The sequence below is a fragment of the Pseudorca crassidens genome, chromosome 9 (assembly GCF_039906515.1).
Source record: "Pseudorca crassidens isolate mPseCra1 chromosome 9, mPseCra1.hap1, whole genome shotgun sequence".
Classification (NCBI taxonomy): Eukaryota; Metazoa; Chordata; class Mammalia; order Artiodactyla; family Delphinidae; genus Pseudorca; species Pseudorca crassidens.
The window spans coordinates 52962461-52990249 of record NC_090304.1 but is presented as its reverse complement, the minus strand read 5'-3'; the positions used below and the strand labels follow the sequence as shown (position 1 = coordinate 52990249).

The 27789-nt window shown below is 38.3% G+C and overlaps 1 protein-coding gene and 1 pseudogene across 1 annotated transcript in view; one reads left to right on the top strand and one right to left on the bottom strand.

The window, feature by feature from the left end:
- LOC137230606 (anaphase-promoting complex subunit 13 pseudogene) overlaps nt 1-2207 on the bottom strand; it is a 69595-nt pseudogene extending 67388 nt beyond the window's left edge.
- Nucleotides 2208-2233: 26 nt separating this feature from the next.
- PGM2L1 (phosphoglucomutase 2 like 1) overlaps nt 2234-27789 on the top strand; it is a 70959-nt gene continuing 45403 nt past the window's right edge. The window contains exon 1 of the mRNA XM_067750309.1: nt 2234-2671. Coding sequence (XP_067606410.1) covers nt 2561-2671 — 111 coding nt within the window. The 5' untranslated portion in view covers nt 2234-2560. The remainder of the gene's footprint in view (nt 2672-27789) is intronic.

Genomic DNA, 27789 nt, shown 5'->3' with positions numbered 1-27789 from the left:
GAAATTTTACATTTCTAAATAAGCTCCCAGAGGATTAATAGACTGGTCCTCCTATCACACTTTGATTAGCCACCTATGTCACAATCAATAGATATCTGTTAAATATGTACGTACCTAGGCCCTATCCCCATCCCAATGCACTGATTCAGAATTTCTGGGGCAGTGTCCAGGAATATATATATATATATATATATTTTTTTTTTTTTGCGGTATGTGGGCCTCTCACTGTTGTGGCCTCTCCCGTTGCGGAGCACAGGCTCCGGACACGCAGGCTCAGCAGCCATGGCTCACGGGCCTAGCCACTCCGCGGCATGTGGGATCTTCCCAGACTGGGGCACGAACCCTTGTCCCCTGCATCAGCAGGCGGACTCTCAACCACTGCGCCACCAGGGAAGCCCCCAGGGATATATATTTTAAACAAACTCCTAGGGAGACCAATGGTCTATGGGTTTAAAATGCCCTCTACCTTTTTCCTCTAGTTATTAATTTTTTATCCTTCAAAGCTCATTGCTGGTCCCTTCTGTCACTTGTTGCTCTTATCGACTATCTCACACTCTAAATCCTTAACAGTTGTCTGCAACAAGCACTTGCTGTTTATCATGGGCTATCTTTTCTTGCATACATCCTGTCTGCCCAGACAGATTTTATTTCTTGAAATGAACAATTGCATACTTTCTTGTAGCCTCAGCCCCTGGCATAACACTTAGCATAGAGTACATGTTTAATTAACGTTCATCGCAGACAATAATGCTGATGATAGTGAATGATGAATTTCTCTCCAGGACTCATGGCTATTTCCCAGGACTTGTGTGATTAAAACAACCCACTGACTCCATAAAGGAAACACCCAACTGATTAGCAAAAACTGTAATTCCCAACCACAGCACGTTATTTTTCAGGGATTGGTGCTACAATCCCTTTGTACCCTGGTAGCTGGGATTTTATTATGGTAAGTGGCATTTTTTAAAGGAAAGAAAGTAATACTTTGAATTTATTATGTCTTTTATCTGTGAACCTCAAAGCATTTTAAAGCCATTCATTAAGTTACTGTAGCCAAGGTGTAAATATTATTACACTCTCCTTGCAAAAATGCTGACCAGAGAAAGAGTTACAAGATACTCGATCAAAATCATGGAGCCATTGTAAGGCTACACCAAGAAACTCAGGAGCAGCTGTGTCTGACAGGTAAGCACTTCTCAGCATCTCCCACACCTAAAGTCCTGTGACTTGAAAGGTGAGCATTCTTGTAGAAGAGAGGAGGCCAAAATAAGGAGAAATTTAAGACTATTTCAATAATCTTTCTTCTTCCTCTGTATTCCTACTGCCATTGATTTTTGCACTCTCTTATTCATTCTTACTTATGTTATGGTTAAATGCTGACACATCTTCTCTCTTTCACAACTTGATTTTTGTTTTTCCCCAGTCAGCTTGTTCTTCCTGCCTCCCAGTCCACTGTAGCAGCAGAGCAAAAAGAACTGCCATCTGAGATCTGAAATGAGGTTGGAACCCTTGTTCCATCACGAATTCCGCCTCTTTGAAAAAGTCGGTTCACTCAGAGGCAGTTTCCTCTTTGTGTGTAAAATGGGGATGGATCACGTCCATTTACTCTGTCACACGACGGTTGAAACGACAAAACGCGATTCGTAAACTGTAAAGCACTTAATGGGTATCAGCTGTCCCCTTACTGTACCAGTCCTTGTTTAATTTAATTGAAGCCCAGAGCCACAAACCGCAGCTAACCTAACACGGACAGGGCGTGTCTGTAGGGAACAGCCTAGAGGTAGATCTTTTTTCCTTTGAGAAAACGCAGGGCGCGGAGCTGCCGGGAGTTGTAGTCTTTGCGGCGGCCTCCACATACCTCGAGGAAAGAAAAGAACTACAACTCCCGTGACGCCGTGCGGGGACAGCCCCGCGCACCCTCCCGCCGGCGGGCGCCCCAAGACCAAACGGGAGGGGGCCTACGCGCGCTACGGAGATTCACAAAGCGAGCCCTGAGGCGGAGCGCGTTGTGGTGGCCGTAGCGGCTGATCCAGAAAATGAGACGCGTGGGAGTGTGTGGGGGTTGTAACAAGGATAAAACACGTGGAAAAAGGCAAATTAAAAAATAAAAAGGGCTGTGCCCCGATTCCTCACCACCCCGCGGCTCCTAACTTGCGCATTCCCGGCTCGCGCCTCGGGTCTCGGAAGCTTAAGTCAGCGGGGTTGGGAAGGGGCGGGGCCAGCGGCGCGGGGGGCGGGGCCTAGAGTGGCGAGTGCGGCGGCCGCGGCGGGGCCACGACCCAGACATCTAGGACTGTTGTTGTTCTCTCGCGGTGGGACCGCCTCAGTCTGGTCGCCCAGAGAGACCAGGAGCTGGTCTAGTTGGGAGCGGGGCGGCCGCGTCCCCCCTCTCTCCTGCTTCCCCAAAGCTGCGGCAGGAGCTGGCACAAACATCCTGCGGTTGGTCTCCGATGCCCTTCAGTGAGGAGGGGGCGTCGGGATCCTGGTGAGCGCACGTCAAGCCCCTCCAGCTACGTGTCTTTGCCGGCCCCCCAGGCCCGCACACCCAAGTCTGGCTGCCATGGCTGAAAACGCAGAGGGGGACCTGAACTCCAACCTACTCCACGCCCCCTATCACACCGGGGACCCTCAGCTAGACACGGCCATCGGGCAGTGGCTCCGTTGGGATAAGGTGGGTATCTGGTCAGCCCGGCATCCGCCCCCTATCACTCCGGGGACCCTCAGCTACACACGGCCATTGGGAGTGGCTACCTTGGGATAAGGTGGGTACCTGGTCAGCCCGGCATCCGCCCCCTACCCAGTGTACGCCCTTTCTCGTCCCCACCCGGTGCTCGGCAGGCTGTGGGGGAGATGGCTCAGGCCATGCGGCAGCGGCTAGCGGAGCCGGGCGTTGCCACCCACCTATGCCTGGGCTGCCTCCCTGGGACCGTCTGAGCTGGGAAAGAATGCCTGTAGTCCCTTCCTTTTGCAGTGCGCGAAAGTGCAACCTCCCTTCCTCCCATCTCCCCCCCCTTCAAGTGTATGTCATCCCTCTTAATCCAAAAAATAATAATAAATAATAATTATCATCGTAAGCTATACCCTTAATACAGCTGTTTCCTTTCCCCTTTCTTCTCTCTTGACTTCCTTCTCTGCAAATCTGAAAGTGGTTTTTTGCTCTGTTCTTGGACGCTATCTAACCGCTATCCTCTTTAGTTCTGGTCTGGTGTGTTTCCACCTTGCGTCGCTAGGTAGTCGCTGGTCTTTAATCGCTCCCTTGTATTCTCTAATATCACCTTTTGCTCTTGAGAAAGATAAGCGTTCTCTTTCTTTTTCTGGCCGGGAGTTATTTTATGGAAGTATCCTATTCCAAAAATCATGTTTTCCAGATTTCATGTGATGCTCCTGATACAGAATTGTTTTTGCTTTACCCATTCCTCCTCTATTCCGCCCCCACCCCCTCCAAATTGTTGCGATGATTTCATCTTGTGCAGGCATATAGGATGGATATGTGAGAGCTAAAATTAAAATGCAGTTATTTCACTTGTAAGAGGCCCTTGGCTCCAACAGAGGAAGATAATCCAGGCTTTTGCTTTGTCGAATGCATTAAATGAATTTGTTGAAATAGAGAAGTCAACATATTTTAAATGGAATTAATAATACTGAATTAAAGTATTAGTGTGGTAATATGTGAAATCATGTTATTCAATTTCCTAAAGGATTATTAGCTTTCTTAAAAAGTTTTATTTTCACTTTGTTCAGTCATTCATGCATTCAGCAAAAAATATCCATTGAGCACTGGGTAGTGCTTCAGGGCCTTTTAGGTCCAGCGTATGCTGGTGGTGAGGAAGCTAGAAAGGGTTCCTGCCCTCGAAAAGCCTTCAGTCAGCAGATGAGGAAGACCAACAAATAAGCAATTACGAGTTATTTAGTATTACTTGATCATATGTATCTTGGACATTCTAATTCCTCCTCTGGAGTCTAGACAAGTGCGGCTCAAACTTTGCAGTGCTTACAGATCACCTGGAGATCTTAAAATGCAGGTTGTGATTTAGGACACCTGGGGTGGGGCCTGAGCTTCTGCCTCATAATGAGCTCCCAAGTGATACCAATGCTGCTGGGCTGTGGACCACACTTTGAGTAGCAAGGCTCTAGAGTGTTCTGACTGAGATACTAGAGAGCTAACACCCTTTTTGTAGGATTTGACCATATATATAAAAAATATGTATGTATACACATATATTTTTTTTCAATCAAGTGTGAAAAATCTGTGGTATCCCATTAATTATCTTAAGGATGTGCAAAATGCAAATAACTTTAAATCCATTAGGTTACCTGGTGAGCTTATGCCACCCAACCCAAAAGCTATGTGACAGCAGGAGCTGAATAGCAAATTATTAGGTAGTGGAAAAACAATGATTAAAACCTAAAGCTGGCCTCCTTACATCCATAATTATTTTTATTCACATTTGGAAGTGAAACCACATTTTTCCCCTGCCTTTTTCATGCTCTCTCTCTTTTTCCTTTTGAGCTATTGATGTATTTTTGTATTTCATCTACTTATTAACAGTGTGGAAACTCAGTAAGAAAAGCTGAACTTTTTATTTATTAATTGCCTGCTGTGAATATAGTTCCTTGTTGTGAAAGGATACAAAAGAAGTGAAGATTCAGAGATTGCTCTTCTACTTTTGGTTCATTAGGGAGGAGGAAGCCTAATAGAAATAAAAGAGCTAAGGCTTAGCATACTGTGAAATGATATATACTACAAACTGCCTGTATAAATATCTTCAGCAGGGATATCTAACTAAATTACAAGTGAAAGTTATCCTTATATGTTTAATATAGTTAATTGCTGTTGTTTAAAGCCATCTGCTGTCAGTAAATGGATGTGGTTGCACTTGTGTCTCCCTAAAGTGATTTATGAACTTCAAAGACACTTGTAGAATTCCAACACAATTTAATTTACTAGTAACTATTATGTATGTCATAGCCTTTGGCCATTCAACAATAGGAGTTTGTTTTTCATTGCCATGGGTGAAATCTTTTGTTCTCTTTAGGTGCCAGTTTTTTTTGTTTTTTTTTGCGGTACGTGGGCCTCTCACTGTTGTGGCCTCTCCCGTTACGGAGCACAGGCTGCGGACGCGCAGGCTCAGTGGCCATGGCTCACGGGCCCAGCCACTCCGTGGCATGTGGGATCTTCCCGGACCGGGGCAGGAACCCGTGTCCCCTGCATCAGCAGGCAGACTCTCAACCACTGCGCCACCAGGGAAGCCCTAGGTGCCAGTTTTGACTACACTTTTCCTAATGGGTCTGTTGATTTGATTTTTTAAAAAATATTACCTGAATGAATTAATATTTGTTAATTGTCCATGCTATACCTAGATATTGTTGGGGTATACTAAAATGTAAAAAGACTATGAAATACATATACATGTAAAAAGATAACGCAAGGGTGGTATTGGTGGCAATTAAATGGTGTATAGGCTGTCAGTTTTTATAGTAGTTTAAAAGTAAGTGACCTGTGGACTGGGTAGTCAAGGAAGACAATAAGAAGATGGGATGCATCTAAAAAGAATGAGGAGAGCCTTCACTGTAAGTGGAAGAGAAATTAATTTATATTTAAAGTGCCCTCTACATACAAGGCACTGGCTGAAAATCTGTGGGAGACACAAAGATGAACTAGATATGGATTGTATCTTCAAAGAAAATAGAAGGGAAAATAAAACAAAAGCTCACATATATAATACAGGGAGCAAGTAACAAGTGCCTTTAACAGATAAATAGATTTAAATAAGTTTAATAATTATTTAATAAAAATAATATTTACTTAATTGATCCCTCCCTTAATGAGAAAAATACTTTTAATTAGTAAGCAAAGGTGTATCTACTGTAGATAGATAGTGTAGGTAAGTTAGGCTATGATGTCCCAGGGCACTGAAATGTAGAGTGCAGAAATGTAAAATAATAGATCAGACCAACAGCATTTATTGCATTACACGTGGATGGCATATGTGGTCTTCCAGCACAGAGAAACTGAGTTTAATACCTGATTAATACCTATTTATTTTTTTTATAGTGAAAAAAAGAACCTACCAAATGCCCTGATTCTTGATGACTCTGGTGAGGCACATAGTACTAAGACATAAGTTGATCTAAAGGCAATTTGCTACTTGCCTAGGTCACCAGTATTGCTCGTTTTAGCCTTGGTGTGTGGTGTTCTTTGAAATCTCTTCATGAAAAAGGTGTTATCTGTGCTGAACCTTCAGGATTAATTAAAATTTAGGCTTGTCAACATTGAGAGGAGGAATATTCCAAGTAGAGATAAAAACATTAATGTGTATACTTAGAATATTTGTTTCTGCTGTAGCTTAGGGTACATAGAGAGAAATTGTTGGAAAGGCATGTAGACCAGGTCATAGAAACGCATTAGTATGTCGTTAGTGGCCTTGAATCAATAAAGGTGTATGTAAGTGTTAAAAAGAAATTAGTGCAACAAGACAGGGTGTTCATTGGGGAGGTCCCATGTACCCCTTCCTGTTTCTATGGAGTGGCATTCTGTTGTGCCGTTTAGTACAGTCCAGGATCTGACCCTTGGTTCCTATACCTTCAGACTAATTTGTTAGTCTGTCTTGTCTCAGGATGGACTCACCCAGCTCAAGGTTACAGAAACTGATGTCTGAATTCAGAATGCTGTTTTATTAATTTATGGTACAGTTGTAATATAAATAGATTTGTCTCAGTCAAGCCATTTTCTAGATGCACCATAAGGGAAGTCAAAGAATCAGAATATTTTTAGTGATTGTGAAATCAAATCACAGGGAGTCAGATACATGGCATAAATGTTTAACAGCATTAGCCTGTAATAAGTAAATGCATCAATCTCTGTGATGGGACTGTCCTACCACTGGAATCCAACAAGTCTGTGGATCAAGGTGTTCCTCCTCCAGGCAATGCGCAGATGACTCTTCTACAGTGCTCTCCCCTTCTATCTTTTAGAGCTGACTAAGGCCCCCAGTTCCTTCCTACTTCTTTCTTTCACAGCTTTCATACATTCTATCAAATTACAGACAAGTCTTGCTGGCCTAGACGCCAGGTTCTCTTTAACATGAAAACTCTCTCCTGTTTTTGATATGCTGTAAATTTTAACTTTTCGAAAACAGTCGTATCAAAGATATTAAGCACTGGCCAAATTTGGGTGTGTGAATGTATGGGTGGGGAGTGGGACGGGACCCAGGGCAGAGCTGCTCAGCCAGATGTAGCAGCAACAGCTACATACATATTGAAAACAATATGGAGGCAGGAATTGGCTTGGCGTTTTGAGAAATAATGAGTAGAGTACTATGGTCTCAGAATGTAGGTCTATGTTGAGAAAGAGTAGAAGGTAAAGGTAAAGATAAGTTAGTTAGGTTAGGGTTATGAAATGCCTGAAAATAGAAATAAAAGACTTCATTCTAAAGTCAGTGATTTTCAAACATCTAGCAGTGAAAGTTTTTCAAGCAAAATATAGCCCAAATTGTTTTAAAAGTGGTGAATGAATTTCCTTTTAAATCATCATCATGTGATGGAAAACACACCCATGAAGCACCTCTACAAAGGTTGTCTAGTCCAGTTTCATTGTGCAGAGACCCAAAGAAGTTGTGGAAATTATCAGTTGTGGTGGGTAGAGCCTGGACCAGAACTTGGATCTGCCACCTAGTTCAATCCAATTTTTACAATACTGGTCTATATTACATTTTTTGTTCACATTTTTCTAATACTTTACATAATTTGGCATTTAATCAATGAAGAACACTTATCACCTTATTAATTTTGGAAAATATTAGTGCTTATTACTGAATTTATTTGTGTAGTGTTTCAAACCTTGATGATCTGAATCATTTGATATTCACAGCAACCGTGTATGGTAGGCAGGCTAGGTAGTAGTTATCCCTATTTTTATAAGTAAAGAAATTTAGTTTCAGACAAGGAAAACGACTTGCTCAAACGACTGGCTTTTAAGTGGTACACTTGGTACTAAACCTAGGATATCTGACCTTTACTCTAGTTTTCTTATCACTGTACTAGACTCTAACCTGAATATTTAGTAAATGTTAGTGACATAATAAACCAAGTTTCAAGGACCTCATTAAAACCATTTTACTGACTTTTGCGAAAGCTGTGGTAGGCTGTAATATTCTGCAGAATAAATTGCCATGAAATATTTTTTAAAAGCTGAATTTGCTGCTCAACAGTTGCTTAGGTTTCCTTGGCAACAACATTCTCCCTCTGTCCAAGAGATTTAGTACATATAAATAATGGTTTGGAGACACACACACACACACACATTTTTTTTCTTTCCAAATTCCTTACATTTGCTCTTCAGTTTCTACCATTTTATTTTTTAATTTATTTCAAAGAAATGCATGTTTATGATTTTTAAAAATTAGTACAAAGGTATTATAATAGAAAGTGGCGTTCCTAATTGCCTCTTCTCATCCTCAGTTTGCTCCTTAAAAACCATTTTTAACTGTTTGTCTTTAGTTATTCTCATGACTACCATCAAAAGACTAAATAATATGCTAGTACCACTATTCCTTGATTTGTTTTGGATATTATCTGTCAAATACATACTATGAAAAATGAGAGCTCACTCACACTGTTCTCCACCCTACCTAAACTTTTTTTTTTAAGATTTTTTTCTTTGATGTGGACCATTTTTAAAGTCTGTATTGAACTTGTTACGATATTGCTTCTGTTTTATGTTTTGGTTTTTTGGTCACAAGGCATGTGGGATCTTAGCTATCTGACCAGGGATCAAACCCGCACCCCCTGCACTGGAAGGCGAAGTCTTAACCACTGGACTGCCAGGGAAGTCCCCACCCTGCCTAAATTTCATTATGCCATTAGTTTTAGTTATTCTTTTGAAAGCTTAAATAATGTAATCAGTGCTAACAAAGTCTCCAGAACAGTAAGCTTAGCTCACAAATACAGAGCTCCCAATTGGCCATTTTATTTGAGAAGAGATTGGTAGAAAACATACCTATGTATACAAAACCAGAGAAAACCCATACCAGCTTCCCAGAAAAATCTGTGGATATCAATGACTAACCAAGGATCAAGTTATGTAAAGAAAACAAGCAGCATGAAAAATAAAAACAAAGCAATGGACCCAGAAAGGAACTGAGGTAAATAAGGGAACATAAGAACTTAAAATCTTAAAATTAAGTTTAAAAGGATAATTATTCCATCAAACAAGGAAAGATGCTATGAAAAAGGAAGAGGAAAGAAGAATGAGCTCTTGGGAGTTAAGGAAAAAAAAAACTGTATCCCTCCATCCCCTGCCAAATGCAATAGAAAATATAAAAGCATAAGTTGAAGAAACCTATAGCAAAAGGAAATAGGAAATATGAGGGAAGCTGACATGAAGGAACTACCCCAGGAGTCCAGTGTAAAGAAATCCCAGGTGACAACTGTGTACTAGTTTGACATTGGGCTTCAAAGAAATGTGTCGTGAAAAAGAATGCAATGTCTATGCCATAAGCAATAAAAAGCTGGAAGATGTTAATGATAATGTTGAAGATGGCATGTTATTTCTGGCAACAGCAACATCAAAAAAAGAAAAGCAGTTATCCACAGATGGAAGAAAGGGAGGAAGGGGAGGAGGGCGGGAGGGGAGGAAGGAAGGAAAACAGACCTGGATAAGCAAGTTATGGTTCAAAACTGAAGAAAACTAAAACAGGGCATGATTTTGAACAATTAGTTGATGGAGCTTAAGGAAAAAAAAATCCATTTGATCTCAATACCTTCAGAAGACACAAGGTGGGCCTGGTGAGAAGGAAATTGTATCCAAGCCCACTACTAGGGTCTGTAGTGAACAATATTTAGACAATCTTAACCTGGTACTTATTATTTTCAATGTTGAGGATCAATCTGAAGACAAAACAGAAAATTTTAATTTTTTATTGAGGTAAAAAACATAAAATTTACCATCTTAACCCTTTTTTTTTTTTTTTTTTTTTTGCGATATGTGGGCCTCTCACTGTTGTGGCCTCTCCCATTGCAGAGCACAGGCTTCCAGACGCGCCGGCTCAGTGGCCATGGCTCACGGGCCCAGCTGCTCCACGGCATGTGGGATCTTCCCGGACTGGGGCACAAACCTGTGTCCCCTGCATTGGCAGGCGGACTCTCAACCACTGCGCCACCAGGGAAGCCCTCATATTCACATTTTTATGAAACAGATCTCCAGAACTTTTTTATCTTGCAAATCTGAAACTCTATACCCATTAAAGAAGTCCCCTTACCTCCCCTCTTTCCAGCCCCAGTACGAGATGTTAACAACAGGGGAAACAGGTTGGGTGGGAGGATTTATGGGAACTACCTGTATTATCTGTTCAATTTTCTGTAAACCTAAAACTGTTCTAAAAATTAAAGTCCGTGAATTTAAAAAGTACTTATACTTGAAAGGGAAAGCATTCTTATTTGAAAGCACTTTCTTTTTTCCCACCTGAAAATTTCAAAATAGGTAGACTGGCTACTTCTGCTTTTTATTTGGGGGTCTTCTTTGCCCTGTTTTTTCTTTCATAAAGGTTTTTTGTTTAGTTCCTTTAAGTTTTCTACAAGGCCATTAGAAGTCTATTTGGATATATCTTTAATCTGGAATTATTTTTTCCCCATCTCTTCCTTTCCTCCTCTTTGAAAAAGCTAATGAAAAGGAATTTATCTTTATTTGGTTCTTCCGAATTGTACTTATAAGATACATTAAATTAACCATAGAATGTAAATGTTATATTCCACTAGCTCGGATTTTCATGGTCCCTCCCCAGATAATCTAAATTTGATTTCTTTTATCTATCTTTGTGGAAAGAGAGTATGTTTTGCTTATTTGGTTGTTTTTACCTATTTCATATGTTTAGAAACACTTTTCCCCCAAATAAAAGGTTGGTTAGTAATTTAGTGTAGATTTTACTAAAGGAGTATTTTTTTCATAAGTCACTTACTCTCTACATTATTGCTAATTAGTACTGAGGCTGCTGCCCTCTGGTGTTGGGAGTTAATGGAGAAAATGATTAATGCTGGTGGAAAGAATAAACAGACAGGTAGTGTATCCAATCCTGCATGGGACCTTTTACACCAAATAATTTAATGAGCACTATACCTTACCAACAAAACTATGAAAATGGTCTTACTGAATGCCCAAAAGAATATGAAAATTATAATGTAAATGAAAAATACTATGCTTCTCAGATACAAAGTCATCTTAGCTTTCGGCTCACCAGACTCAACCTTGTTAGAAAATCTCTTCAGTGTAAGTGGTAGTTTTGTTTTGTGGTTTCTGCTTCAGAATTTTCTCATGTCATTTTCCCTCTGAAATATTTCATTATTCATGTAGGTAAAAACTATAAAAAAAACCCTAAATGCCCACCAATAGGGGAAAGGATAAATAAATAAACTAGAACACTGCGACATTTGAAAAGAATACACATATCTACATGTATTGAGAGGACCTCCAAGATTTATTGAATGAAATGAGCAAGTTCCAGAGCATCGTGTACAATTTGATACCATATATGTAAAATAAAAAGATAAAGCAAAACTACATTTCTGTAAGTATGTAGATGTAGGTAAAGGTCTGCAAAGATACATCACATACAGTATTGGCTCCCCTAAAAGAGGGGTCTGGGAATGATAATAGTCAAAGATCTCTGTAGCTTTATTTGTGTTATTAGTATTTTTTAAAACAGGAAAGTGTATTGATGTACTTATAATTAATAATTAAAAGTAAAAATTCAAACATGAACAAAGAACAATTAAGTGGTCAACTGTCTGGTACTGGTTTCTAAGAGCAATAGGAGTTCAAAGTCAGGAAGACTTTATGTAAGAAGTAGAATTTGAGCTGGGCCTTAAAGGTTAAGTAGGATAGGAATAGATGGTGGATACGGGGGCAGAAAATTTAGAGTGGGAGAAATAGAGTAATAAAATAGAATGAAACTGATTACGGAAATGAAACTGAACAGGGGACATGCAAGAACAATGAAGAGATTTTTTTTTTAATTGAGGTATAGTTGATTTATAGTATTATATTAGTTTCAGGTGTGAAACAGTGATTCAAAATTTTTATAGATTATACTCCATTTAAAGTTATTATAAAACAGGGCTTCCCTGGTGGCGCAGTGGTTGAGAGTCCGCCTGCTGATGCAGGGGACACGGGTTCGTGCCCCGGTCCGGGAAGATCCCACATGCCGCGGAGCGGCTGGGCCCATGAGCCATGGCCGCTGAGCCTGTGCGTCCAGAGCCTGTGCTCCGCAACGGGAGAGGCCACAACAGTGAGAGGCCCGCGTACCGCAAAAAAAAAAAAAAAAAGTTATTATAAAACATTGGCTATATTCCATGTGCTGTACAATATATCCTTGAAGCTTATTTATTTTACACATAGTAGTTTGTACCTCTTAATCCCCTGCTTCTATTTTGTCTCTCCTCCCTTTCCTCTCCCCATAGTTTTTTCTCTATATCTGTGAGTCTGTTTCTGTTTTGTTATATTCATTAGTTTGTTTTATTTTTTTGTATTCCACATATAAGTGATTACATACAGTATTTGTCTTTCTCTATCTGACTTACTTCACTAAGCACAATACCCTCCAGGTCCATCCATGTTGTTGCAAATGGCAAAATTTCATTATTTTGGGGACTTCCCTGGTGCAGGAAAGTTAAGAATCCGCCTGCCAATGCAGGGAACATGGGTTCGAGCCCTGGTCTGGGACGATCCCACATGCTGCGGAGCAGCTAAGCCCATGCACCACAACTACTGAGCCTGTACTCTAGAGCCCACGAGCCACAACTACTGAGCCCACCTGCCACAACTACTGAAGCCTGCACACCTAGAGCCCGTGCTCTGCAACTAGAGAAAGCCTGCGCTCAGCAACAAAGACCCAACGCAGCCATAAATAAATAAATAAATTTATTTTAAAAATTTCATCATTGTGTGTGTGTATTGCATCTTCTTTATCCATCCATTGATGGACACTTGGGTTGCTTCCATAGCTTGGCTATTGTAAATAATTCTGCTGTGAACATTGGGATGCATGTATCTTTTCAAATTAGTGTTTTCGTTTTTTTCAGACATGTACCCAGGAGTGGAATTGCGGGATCATATAGTAGCTCTTTTTTTTTTTTTTTTTTTTTTGAGGAACCTCCTTAATGTTTTCCCTAAGTGGCCGTACCAATTTACATTCCCACTAGCAGTGTAGGAAGGTTCCCTTTTCTCCATACCCTATCCAGCTTTTATTGTTTGTGGACTTTTAAATGATGGCCATTCTGACTGATGTGAGATGATACCTGATTGTAGTTTGGGTTTGCATTTCTCTAATAATTAGCAATGTTGAGTATCTCTTCATGTGCCTGTTGATCATCTGTATGTTTTTTTTTTTTTTAATTCATAATCTTTGTCTGCATTGGGTCTTCATTGCTGTGCGTGGGCTTTCTCTAGTTGGGGTGAGCAGGGGCTACTCTTCGTTGTGGTGTGCGGGCTTCTCATTGCGGTGGCTTCTCTCATTGTGGAGCACGGGCTCTAGGTGTGCCGCCTTCAGTAGTTGTGGCACGCAGGCTCAGTAGTTGTGGCTTGCGGGCTGTAGAGCGCAGGTTCAGTAGTTGCGGCGCCCAGGCTAAGTGGCTCCACAGCATGTGGATCTTCCCTGAATAGGGCTCGAACCCATGTTCCCTGCATTGGCAGGCAGATTCTTAACCACTGCACCACCAGGGAAGTCCCTGTATGTTTTCTTTGGAAAAATAACTATTCAGGTTTTCTGCCTATTTTTTTAATGGGTTTTGTTTTTTTTATATTGAGTTGTATGAACTGATTATATATCTGGGATATTAACCCCTTAATGGTCATATCATTTGCAAATATTTTCTCTCATTCAGTAGGTTGTTTTTTCATTTTGTTGATGGCTTCCTTTGCTGTGCAAAAGCTTTTAAGTTTAATTAGGTCCCATTTGTTTATTTTTGCTTTTGTTTCCTTTGCCATAAGAGACAGATCCAAAAAAATATTGCTACGATTATGTCAAAGAGTGTTTTGTGTTTTCTTCTAGGAGTTTTATGGTTTCCAGTCTTACATTTAGGTCTGTAGTCCATTTTAGCTTATTTTTGTATATGGTGTAAGAAAATGTTCTAATTTCATTCTTTTACATGTAGCTTTCCAGTTTTCCCAGCACACTGATTGAATAGACTGTCCTTTCCCCATTGTATATTCTTGCCTTCTTTTTCATAGATTAACTGACCATATATGAAGAGATTTTTTAAAAACTCAGGTAGAGCACATGTGTTAGACTCTTGTGGCGATTAACAATAGGTGAAGGAAAACTAGTATTTATTGAATGCCAATATGCCAAACATGGTACTAGATGCTTTCATATAAAAAGTCTTTTTAAATCCTTCCAAAGATTGTATGAGGTAGTAATTACCTTTTTTTTTAACCTACACACAAACTCAGAGAAATGGAGAGAGTATTTGAATCTAAAAAGGTTTTAAACTCCTCTGCCCTTTGAGATCTGATCCCACCCTTCCTAACCTTTACATTTGATATAATCAGAATTGGACTTTATTGTTGGTTCTTGGTTGATTAATCTGGCTGCAGTATGTAATCAGTATGAGATAGTTTAGAGTAGCAGAGGGTTGCTTGGAGACTCTTCTAGAAATATAGATATAAAAGTTTTATATTAGGATGCTCATAGAATCTTATAAGAAACTTAAGGAAGAAATAATGAGACTTATTAATAAATTGATTTCTTTTTTAAAAACACAGAGAATGGTAAACAGTTCCCATTTTGTTAAATCACAGCATTTTGCTAACTTTGAATCAGCTCTCCTTTTTAAAGAAATAAATTATAAAATCAGTTTAAATTTCTGTGTCTACTTCCCTGATCCCATTCTCCTCTCTTCCTCCTTTCCCCAAAGTAACTAAGGCATATTTAGGACTACTAGGGTTTTGTTTAAATTTCCTGTTTCTTTAAAAAATAGTTTTGTTTTTCTTTTCTCTTTTTTAAAATTATTTATTTGCTTATTTATTTATTTTGGCTGTGCAGGGTCTTAGTTGCAGCATGCAGGCTCTTAGTTTGCAGCATGCAGACTTCTTAGTTGCGGCATGTGGACTCTTAGTTGAGGCATGCAGACTCTTAGTTGCGGCATGCAGACTCTTATTTGCAGCATGCATGCGGGATCTAGTTCCCCAAGAAGGGATCAAACCCGGGCCCCCTGCACTGGGAACTCGGAGTCTTACCCACTGGACCACCAGGGAAGTCCCTGTTTTTCAATTAAATAAAGATAACCCTGGAGGTTAAACAGCTTTAAAAAAAAAAAATCCTTAGTCAAAACTATTTCAATGCCTGAAAACACTCAAATCAAAATTGAAGTATTACATTTCTTATAATATATGCTTAGTATATAACTTTTGAAAATATGGATACTATTAACTTATCCCTAAATAGTACACTGTAAGATTTTGAGAAGCTATAGTTCTTTAAAAAGAAAAGTCAGCAATAACATATGTCAAGTACAGCCTAAGATGTTCTCTAAATAGAAATGTCACATTTTACAAAGATCGTAATCAATTGTATTTGTGGTTTTTGTAAAATTAGATTCATACTTACATAAAATAAATGACTTAAACGTCCTCTCCTCCAAATATCAAGGAACTTTTACATAATTATGAAGGAAAACTTAACAGTAAGAGAGTTGACATTATATCACAACTCACACTGACATGAATTTATTTTTTGTAATTTGCATATCCTTTTTTAAAACTCTGTTTTATAAAGCCACTGAGAATTTAAGCATTTTTCAAGTATTGTATTCTTTTTCTTTTTTGGGGGGGCGTGGGGGGGGTGTGCTGCGTGGCATGTGGGATCCTAGTTCCCCCACCAGGGATCAAACCTGTGCCCCCTGCAGTGGAAGCGCAGAGTCCTAACCACTGGACCACCAGGGAAGTCCCCCAAGTATTGTATTTTTAACATTAAATTACATTTTCCGTATGTTTCATAAAGGGACAGGAAAAAACCATCCAATATTGTTTGTCATTAATTCATGCTTTATAAGGTAAAACACTATGCATCTGTACTTATCCATTTTCCTCGGCTCCAACATCAGTTTTAGAGCCTTTCTATATACTTTTTAAAAAATCAGGCTTATTGAAGTATAATTTACATTTACGTAATTGACAGTAAATTTCATCCATTTAAGTGTTCAATTTAAAGAGTTTTGACAGGTGTAAATAGTTGCATAACCAACACCACAATCAAGATATAGAGCATTTCTATCCTGCAGAAAGTTGCCTCATGTCCTTTTGTAGTGAATCCCATCACTCCAGCCCCTGGCAACCACTGATCTAATTTAAGTCCAGTAGTTGTTTTTAATTGGAATGTAATTCACATAACATAAAATTATAAAATTCACCACTTTAAAAGTATCTAATTCAAGGGGTTCTAGTATATTCAAAAAGTTATGCAATTATGGGCTTCCCTGGTGGCGCAGTGGTTGAGAGTCCGCCTGCCGATGCAGGGGACACGGGTTCATGCCCCGGGCCAGGAGGGTCCCACATGCCACGGAGCGGCTGGGCCCGTGAGCCATGGCTGCTGAGCCTGCGTGTCCGGAGCCTGTGCTCCGCAACGGGAGAGGCCACAACAGTGAGAGGCCCACATACCGCAAAAAAAAAAAGTAGTTATGCAATCACCACTAATTTCAGAACATTTTAATCACCTTAAAAAGAAACTCTATACCTATAATTAATAGTCACTCCTTTCTCCTCCTAACTCCTGACAACCACTAATCTGCTTTCTGTCTCCATGGATTTGCCTGTTCTGCACCTATTATATAAATGGAACCACACAATATATGGCCTTTTATGTCCCTGTTCTTTCAACTTGGCATGTTTTCAGTTTTCATCTGTGTTGTAGCATAAATCAGTAATTATAGCTCATTAGCCATTTGTGTATCTTCTTTAGCAAAATGTCTGCTTAAATCCTTTGTCCAATTTTTTGGGGGGTGGTCTTTTTATCGTTGAGTCATCATATTTCTCCACTATTCCAATAGTTTGCCTTATAGAAATCATACAGTATATAGACTTTTTGGGTTTAGCTTCCTTCACTTAACAATGCTTGTGAGATTTATTCATTTTGTTGTCCATATTGGTAGTTTATTCTTTTTATTGCTGAGTAGGATTCCATTGTATGGATGTACAACAATTTGTTTATTCATTCACCAATTGAGAAACATCAGGTTTCAACTATTCTGAATCAATCTGCCATTAAAATCCATGTACAGGTCATAGTGTGAACATGTTTCATTTCTCTTGGGTAGATACCTAGGAATGGAATTACTATTCAGAATTTACTGAGAAATTTTAAAATAATTATTGGGTATTGAATTTGCGTCAAATGCTTTTTCTGCATCTACTGAGAAGATCATGTTTTGTTTTTTTTAATTAAAACTTTATTTTTTAAGCAGTTTTAGGTTCACAGCACAATTGAAGTAAAAGTACAGAGGTTTCTCATACTCCCCCTGCCCTTACTCATGCACAGCCTCCCTCATTATCAGCATCCACCACCAGTGTGGTACACTTGTTAGAACTGATAAATCTACATTGACACATATTAATCACCCAAAGTCCATCATTTATATTATGTTGTTGGGCTGCACCCCGCAGACCTGCAAGCCTTATACTTGCCCAGCCTCAAGACCGAAGAAAGAGCCCAGAGTCAGCAACAGAGACATCAGTGATTTAATGGACATGGGGATCTTACATGGCTGAAGCAAGGTCCTGGAGCAACACCTCGCCATGTGTGGGAGATGGCAGGCAGGACATGGCAGTAGTCTTTGCTATTGTGGAAGGGAGGGGGCAATTTACCAGTTATAGAGGGAATTGATGTCAGGTTGGCTCATCAGTTACCAGGGAAACCAGCAGAGTAGCATGCCCCTCACTGCCGAGATGTTCTAATCTGAAGATTAGAACAATCACTAGCTGGGGCTGGGGGCAAGTATGTCTCTATGATTAGGAGGGAAGGTTAGTCATGTGAGTACAGTGTAGGTGAAGCAGGCACTGGTCCAATAGGGGATGTTCAGAGAGCAAGAGAACAGCCATCTTGGGTGGCCTGGTCATACATATGTTTTAATCTTGGTGGTGTACATTCTGTGGGTTTGGACAAATGTGTAATGACATGTATCTACCATTATATTGTCATACAGAATAATTTCACTCCCTTAAAATTCCTCTATGTTCCACCTATTCATCCCTTCCTCAACCCTCAACCCCTGGAAACCACTGATCTTTTTACTATCTCTGTACTTTTGCCTTTTACAGAATGTCATACAGTATGTAGCCTTTTCATATTGGCTTCTTTCACTTAGTAATATGCATTTAAGTTTCCTCCATGTCTTTTCATGGCTTGAGATCTCATTTCTTTTTATCACTAAATAATAGTCCATTGTCTGGGTGTACCATAGCATTAAACAATTTTTTTACTTTGAGGTATAATGAATTACATTGATTTTTAGATGTTGATTCAACTGACATTCCTCAGAAAAATACCACGTGTTATTCTTTTTATATATTTTGGTAAGAATCGTTTTATATATCTGTTAGATTTTTATATTAGGATTATGCTGTCCTTGTAAAATTAGTTGAAGTGTTCCCTGCTCTATTTTCTGAAAGTGTTTTTTTATGATGGTATTTATTTCTTTAAATGTTTGATAGAATTTGCCACCCAAACCATCTGGGCCTGAAGTTTTCTTCATGGAAAGCTTTTTGAGAACAAGTACAATCTCTGTAACAGATAAAGAGTTTGGGGGATTTTGTTTCATTAGTTTCAATTTTGAAAAATTAACTTTTCTTAGTGTATTGAGAGTTAATATTATACCACTCCTTGTAAATTCTTGCAACAATGTTGGCCCATGTTTTATCATCAATACCACCTCCATCCTTTATCATTTGTATCACTTTTTATAAAAGTGTTTTAATTTTTGCTTTAATCAGTCCTATGCATTTTAAACATAAAGAAGGAAAAATAGTCTTTTTATATTTATCCAGCTATCTACCATATCCAGTGCTCTTCTTTCTTTCCTAAAAATTCAAGTTTCCAAGTGGTATCACTTCCCTTCAACTTGAAGAATTTCCTTTAGCATTTACTGTAATACAGATTCACTGGCAATGAATTCTCTTAGTTTTCTTTATACATATGTTAGATTTCTTGGTATTGTCTTTTAGATCTCAGAGGCTCTGTTAAATTTATTTTTAACCTTTTTCTCTCTGTATTTCAGAATAGATCATGTCTATTGATCTGTCTTCTAGTTCATGGACCCTTTTCTCTTTCATCTCCATTCTGCTATTAAGATCATTTAGTGAATTTCTAATCTCAGATATTGTATTTTTCAGTTCAAAAATTTCCATCTGGTTCTTTTGTATAGTTTCTGTTTCTTTTCTGAGATGTCTCATCTTTTCCTCCATTGCAAGAACATTTTTCTTTAAGTCACTGATAATAGCTGTGTTAAAATCCTTGTCTGCTAATTCTAACCTCTGGTTATCTTAGAGTTGATCACCACTAATTATCTTTGCTCTTGAGAATGGGTCACATTTCTCTAGTTCTTCATTTGTCTAGTAATTATGGATTGCATCGTGGACATTATGAGTGTTATATTATGGAGAGCCTGGAATCCATTATTCCGCAAGAGAGTGTTTATTTTGTTTATTTTAGCATGTAATTAACTTGGTTCAACTCAAACTGCAAACTGTTTCCTAGAAGGCTGCTCAAATCTCAGTTTCTTCTTTTATCCTTAGCTGATGTCTGTCCCACACATGTAGTACAGGAGTCAGCTAGAGTTTTGGACAGAGTTTATGCACAGAATGTGGGGTTCTTCCTCTCTAACTCTCTCCTTTCTGGACATATACTCCAGTGGCTGTGGTTACCCTGAATTTTGTGCTCTGGTTCTTCAGGCCACAAGGACCGTGGGATTTCCGTTGGTGTTTCAGCCACCGTTCAGGGCTCTGACTACTGTCTGCTCTCAAAAGCCATAAAAACAGGAAACATCCCATGCTGGTTCCTTCTCCCAAGTGTTAACTCCCTTTTAGAATCAAATCTGCATTTGTTCACTCTCCAGGACCTTAAGGTCTTTGTGGATTTTGGTTTTCTTTCTTTTTTTTCAAATTTGGTCTAGAAGTTATAGTTATTACCTGTGGGAAGGTCAGATATGGTTGGAGTTTACTTGGCTATACAGGGAACAGGTGGTACATGATATTTTTTTGCGCCATTTAAAATTATTTCTTTTTCTGTTTGCTGGTACAGAGAAATGCAATTGACTTTTGTATATTGACCTCGTATCCAAAAACTCTACTATATTCTAACATTAATTCTAAAAATTATTTACTCTTTTAGATTTTTTTAATGTGTTCAGTCATTTCATCTGCAAATTATGTGAGTTTTGTTTCTTTTTTTTCAATTCTTGTACTTTTTGTCTCTTTTTCTTTTGGCTAGGACTGTAGGATCCCCCCCCCCCCCCCCCCCCCCGCCTTCCTCCTCCTCATAGCTAGCCATTATCAGATTCAGGAAGTTCCTTTCTATTCCTCATGTGCTAAAAGTTGAAAGTTTAAACACTTTTACTTATATGTATTTTAGGTTGAGTTCCCTAGAAGCAAAGATAGGAATTTCTGTGCAAATGATTTATAAAAGGAATGCTCTCAGGAGAAACCTGTAAAGGAGTGAGGGAATCAAGTTAGGGAAAGTAAAGAACTAAGCAATGATATAGTTTCAGGTGAAGTTTAATCTCAGCTCGATTCTATGCTCTCTGGAGTATTAATTGCATAACAGAGTTATACTCCTGCAGCAGACAGTCATTGGCTATTGGCTGTAGGGGAAAGGTGTGTATAACCCTCAGGTCCTCTGCATAAGATACCTTTCATCATCCCAAGGCAGTTCTCCAGAGAAGGTTGCATGTGTGAACTCATAGCAATAGTACCTATAGCAGCTAGAGAGGGACACAACCATCCAGTTAAAACGATCTCTGGAGGATCTTAACAGGATCCTGAGTTTGTATATATTCCTTGTTTGCTAAGGTTTTATCATATGTAATAAATGTTTAACTTTATCAGTTACTTTATCTGTTTAGATTGTCATTTGATTTTCTTTTTAAACCTGTCAATGTTGTGGATAACCTTGACTGATTTTCAAATATTACACCAACGTTATATTCTGGTGTAAATTCACCTTTGTCATGATTTATTATCCTTTTTATATATTGCTGGATTTGATTTGATAAATTTTATTTAGGATTTTTGCACCTGTGTTCATTAGTGAGGTCGGACTATGATTTTTCTTTCTTATGATATCTTTGGTTGTTATATCAAGGTTAAGCTAAACAGAGGAAAAGAGTTGATGGGTGTCCCCTCTTTTTATCTTCCCTGGAAGAGTTCTTTTAAGATTTGAATGATTTATTTCTTAAATATACTTTTCAACTTGCCATTAAAGTCAGCTGGGGCTGGAACTGTCTTTGCAGGAACATTTTATTATTTAATCTCTTTCATGTTTATAATTCTAATCAGGTTTTTTTTTCCCTTGAGTAAAATTGTCCATTTTGTCTAAATTTTCAAATTTATTGGTACAAAATTGTTCTTAATATCCTTTTATCATTTTAATATCTGTGGTATCTCTAGCACTGACCTGTTTTTCTTTCATGATGTTATTTATTTGTGCCTTCTCTTTTTTCTTTCAGAACAAATTTTTTGCTTTGTATATACTCTTTTGTTTATTTATTTAAAATTATTTTTTTAATTTTTAAATATTTTCTTGGCTGCGCTGCACGGCATGTGGGATCTTAGTTCCCTGACCAGGGATCAAACCCGCACCCCTTGCATTGGAAGTGCAGAGTCTTAACCACTGGACTGCCAGGGAAGTCCCTGTATATACTCTCTTTCGATGCTTATTTTCTTTTTTTTCTTTTTTTTTGCGGTACGCGGGCCTCTAACTGTTGTGGCCTCTCCCATTACGGGGCACAGGCTCCGGACGCGCAGGCTCAGTGGCCATGGCTCACGGGCCCAGCCGCTCCGCGGCATGTGGGATCCTCCCGGACCGGGGCACGAACCCGTGTCCCCTGCATCGGCAGGCGGACTTTCTACCACTGCGCCACCAGGGAAGCCCCTGATGTTTATTTTCTAGTTCATTAATTTATGCTCTTCTAGTTTAGGGGGTTTTGTTCATTGTCAATTTTATTATTCACTTCATTCTTTTTTCTTTTATTAGTGGTAAGAACACTTAATATGAGATCTACCCTCTTTACATATTTTTAAGTACACAATACAGTATTGTTAACTATAGACACAGTGTTGTACAGCGGATCTCTAGAATTTATTCATTTTGCATAACTGAAACTTTATACCCTTCGAACGGCAACAACCTATGTTCTCCTCCCCCCAGCCCCTGGCAACCATCATTCTACTCTGTTTCTATGAGTTTAACTAATTTAGATACCTCATATAAGTGGAACTATGCAGTATTTGTCCTTCTGTGACTGGCTTATTTCACTTAGCATAATGTCCTCTTGGTCCTTCCATTGTTCATATCATTCTTTTTTTTTCTTTTTTAATTAATTTATTTTTTTGACTGCGTTGGGTCTTCATTACTGTGCGCAGGCTTTCTCTAGTTGTGGCCAGTGGGGGCTACTCTTCATTGCGGTGTGCAAGCTTCTCATTGCGGTGGCTTCTGCGGAGCATGGGCTCTAGGTACGTGGGCTTCAGTATTTGCAGCACATGGGCTCAGTAGTTGTGGCTCACGGGCTCTAGAGCGCAGGCCTAATAGTTGTGGTGCATGGGCTTAGTTGCTCCGTGGCATGTGGAATCTTCCTGGACCAGGGCTCGAACCACCCATGTCCCCTGCATTGGCAGGTGGATTCTTAACCACTGTGCCACCAGGGAAGTCCTCATTTCATTCTTAAAATGCATGTTTATATCATTAATGTTAAGCCTTTTCTGTTATGTACACTTTTCTCCCTCAAACTACTACTTAGTTGTACCCATACATTTTTCATATGTAGTATTTTCATTACCATTTGATTCAAAATATTCCTAATTGCTGTTTTCTTTTTTGACCATTGTGTTATTTAGATGTTAATCAATACCTTTATCTAACTCTCAGATAACACAAGGATTTTAGAACACTAACTATATTTATTTTTATTAGTCTATATTTTAAAAGCCCTACCATATGTTCTTTTTATAGTCAATATTTATGTAAAGTAATCTATATATCCTTGTTTCTTCATTTCTCAACTCAAACCTTTCATTTGGGATCATTTTACTTCCGTCTGACATTGAGCTCTTAGTTTTTATCTGAAAATGTCTTTATTTTACAATGTTTCTTCCAAGATATTTTTGCTGCGTGAAATTAACATTGGCAGTTTTTTCTTTCAGTGCATTAAAGATATAATCCCATTGCCTACCAGTTTACATTGTTACTGTTGAAAAGTCAACCTAGAATGACTGTCATTTCTTTGAAGGTAATTTTTTTCTACCTACTTTTATAATTTTCTTTTTGTCTTGATTTCAAAAGATTAGCTATGATGTTTCTAGGTGTTAATCTCCAGAAAACGTAGACAAAGAGAAAATTGTGAAAGTAGGTAGAAGAGGAGAACGATTTTGCTGTGTTCTCTATCTTTCTCCTCCTTCAGGGAATCTTCTTAAATGTGTTAAACCTTCACCCTGTATCTTCTTTGTCTCTCAGACTCTTATCTTTCCATGCTTTACTCTTGGGTAAATACCTTGGGTTTTGGGTATGTATCTTGCCCTGTTCATTTCTTCCCTTTGGCTCTTCCTGAGTTGTGTCCTTTATAATGAACTGGGAAGTAAAGTGTTTTCCCGAGTGCTGCGAGCTATTCTAGCAAATTATTGAACCTGAGGAGGGGATCATGGGAACCCCTGATTTATAGCCAATCTGGAAGAAGTAAGGTGGCCTGGGACTTGGGACTAATGTCTGAAGTGGGGGCAGTCTTGTGGAAAATCATATATCTAGGTCTTTTTCCTTCATCAGTATTTTATATATAAATAATTTTAATATATTAATATAAATTAAGCTATAATATGGCATCTTTTTTTTTTACATTTTTCTCTTTCCCACTTAGTCTTTTTTTTTTAAAATTAATTAATTAATTTATTTTTGGCTGTGTTGGGTCTTCATTGCTGTATGCAGGCTTCCTCTAGTTGCGGAGAGCGGGGGCTACTCTTCGTTGCGGTGCACGGGCTTCTCATTGCAGTGGCTTCTCACTGTGGAGCACAGGCTCTAGGCCCACAGGCTTCAGTAGTTGTGGCATGCAGGCTCAGTAGTTGTGGCTCGCGGGCTCTAGAGTGCAGGCTCAGTAATTGTGGTGTGTGGGCTTAGTTGCTCCATGGCGTGTAGGATCTTCCTGGGCTCAAACCCGTGTCCCCTGCATTGGCAGGTGGGTTCTTAACCACTGAGCCACCAGGAATGTCCCTCCCACTTAGTCTTTGTCTGTAAGTGTATCTAGTTTTTCTTTGCCTGTTAGCACAGTGTGCTTAAATTTTTGTTTCTTTTTCTATTTACCACAACATTTCCATGCTCATAGCATGCAATTCTATCCTATGTAATTTTGTATAGTTAAACAAATAGGCCATACATACACAAATTCAAAAGATACTTGACTAAATACCCTCTCAATTGTTTTCCCATATCCATCTAAGTGTTCCTACCAGAGACACTACTATTAGCTTTTTGTACATATTTTCACAGATATTTAACCTGTCCCTTAATATAAATACTAGTATAATATCCTCCCAGTGTCCTGCCCTTTGCTTTTTTCCCCCACTTTAAATATTTTTGTCTGTGTATATATAGAACTGCTCCATTCTTTATAAGAGCTAGATAGTATTTCATTAAATTGATATCCAAACTAATTAACCAGTGTCTTACTAATGGGCATTTATGGTTTGGTTTTGTTATTTGCTATTGCAGTCAGGGTAATGCTTGTAGCACACACATATTTAGACGTGTGTTTCTCAGTATCTCTGTGACATCAATTCCTAGAAACAGAATATTGAGTCAGGTTATGTGCCTTTAAATTTTGATAGATATTACCAAATTGCCCTCCAGAGAGGGTGTACCAATTTATTCTTCTACCAGAAATATATAAAAGTGCCTGCTTTCCCAAATTCTTGCACCACAGTGTAGTATCAAATATTTTTCTTTGCCAATGTGAAAAATGAAAGCTATATTTTTATTTTAATTTTTCTTAAAAATGAGGCTGAGTATATTTTCATATATTTAAAAGACATCTATCTGTGTTTCCTTTTTTATGAACTGTCTTCATATCTTTTGTCTATTTTTCTATTGAGTCATTGATCTTTTCTCTTTTTTATTTATTTTAAAGAAATAAACCTTTGGTTAACTTACGTATTACAGATGGTTTTATCTTATTTTATTTTTTATTCTTATTGAAGTAGTGTTGATTTACAGTGTTGTGTTAACTTTCTGGTGTACAGCATGGTGATTCAGTTATACACATATATGTATTATTTCTTAGATTCTTTTCTATTATAGGTTATTACAAGATATTGAATATCGTTCCCTATGCTATACAGTTAGGACCTTGTTGTTTATCTATTTTATATATAGTAGTGTGTATCTGTTAATCCCAAACCCCTAATTTATCCCTCCCTCCCTTCCCCTTTGGCAACCATAAGTTTGTTCTCTATGCCTGTGCATCAATTTCTGTCTTGTAAATAAGTTCATTCATATCATTTTTTAAAAAATTCCATATAAAAGTGACATCTATGACATTTGTCTTTGTCTGACTTCACTTAGTATGATAATCTCTAGGTCCATCCATGTTGCTGTAAATGTAAATTATTTCATTCTATTTATGGTTCAGTAATATTCCATTGTGTGTATATATGTATACACCACATCTTTATCCATTCATCTGTCGATGGACATTGGTTGCTTCCATGTCTTGGCTACTGTAAATAGTGCTTCTGTGAACGTTGGAGTGTGTGTATATTTTCAACTTAGAGTTTTCGTCTTTTCCAGAAAAGTGGGATTTTATATGCCTGAGAGTGGGATTGCTGGATCGTATGGTAACTATTTCTAGTGTTTTAAGGAACCTCCATACTGTTCTCCATAGTGGCTGCACCAATTTACATTCCCACCAACAGTGTAGGAGGGTTCCTCTTTCTCCACACCCTCTCCAGCGTTTATTATTTGGGGGCTTTTGGATGATGGCCATTCTGACCAGTGTGAAGTGATACTTCATCGTGTCAGTAGTTTTGATTTGCATTTCTCTAATATTAGCGATGTTGAGCATCTTTTCATATGCCTGTTGGCCACCTGTAGGTCTTCTTTGGAGAAATGTCTGTTTAGGTCCTCTGTCCATTTTTTTAATTGCGTTGTTAGTTGTTTTGATTACAAATGTTTTTTTTTTTCAGTTTGTCTTTTGGATTTATTTATGTAATTTTTATCATGCAGAACATAATTATAATTTTATTGACAGATAATACTTGGTAGATATGTCATACTTAACATTTTCTGTTTGTTGAACATCTTAAAGTGTTTCTGATTTTTTTCCAGTTTTATTGAGAAATAATTGACATACATCACTGTATAAGTTTAAGGTATATGGGACTTCCCTGGGGTCCAGTGGTTAAGACTCCATGCTCCCACTGCAGGGGGCACAGGTTTGATCCTTGGTTGGGGAACTAAGACCCTGCATGCTGCATGTTGCAGCCAGAAAAAAAAAAGTTTAAGGTATATGGCATGATGGTTTGATTTACATATATTGTGAAATGATTACCACAGTAGGTTTAGTAAACATCCATCATCTCATATAGATACAATAAGGTGTTTCTGATTTTTTAATAGCTATTTTCAAGAATGCTGAGAGCATTATTTTGCATACAGCTTTTTTTTTCTTTTGGATTATTTCTGTAGCATATGTAAAGATGACATATATATGAGATAGAGATATTTAATTTCTGAGAAATGCAGTCAGACCATAATTGTAGCATGAGTTTGGAAGCATATGAAAATTGGGCCTTATTAAAAAATAAATAAAACCTGTCTTATTGTTTCCTTCATTGATAGTTTTCGTGCTGATGGGAAAGTTTCTCCTGATTGTTAGTATTTTCACCACTCCAAAATACGTATTAAACATCAGGCCATGAATCTTTTTCTGGTACAAATTAAATTAAGTATAGAATTACAGAATCTCAGTTGACAGGGACCTAGATGTCATCTTGTTTAAGCTCCTACTCAGAATTAAAATGTCTAAAGTATCCCTAATAGATAACTTCAGTGTCAGAATATCCCTGATATAGTAGACTCTTGTCTTACTTGGGAGTTAGATTCTAAGGTCAATAAATAACAAAAATTTCATAAAGTAAAAAATTACATTTGGGAAATCTTAAATTGCCTATGAACTACAGAATATGTGACTTCAAGTATCTATCTTGGTACAGTTACATTACTGTATAATAATGTATATAGTAATTCACCATATATAATGGAGCACATGCACAAAATGTAATCTTTAGCAGTGCTTTGGGAGGTAGGGCTAAGTACATATAGTTGAATATGTGTAAGTTAAATGTATATAAAACTATACTATGTAGAACAGTATTGTATAGTAGAAGGACTTCTGGTTCTAGTAATGACAGATGAGGTAGTTTGGACAACTTTCCTCTAACAGCTAGAAAAGATAGACAAAGTATAGATTTATAGGTGTTAATGACTCAGCAGGTTAGTCAGGAATTTCCTGTTCAAGATCTGGAAGAAGACAGAAATTCAGAGAGGTTGA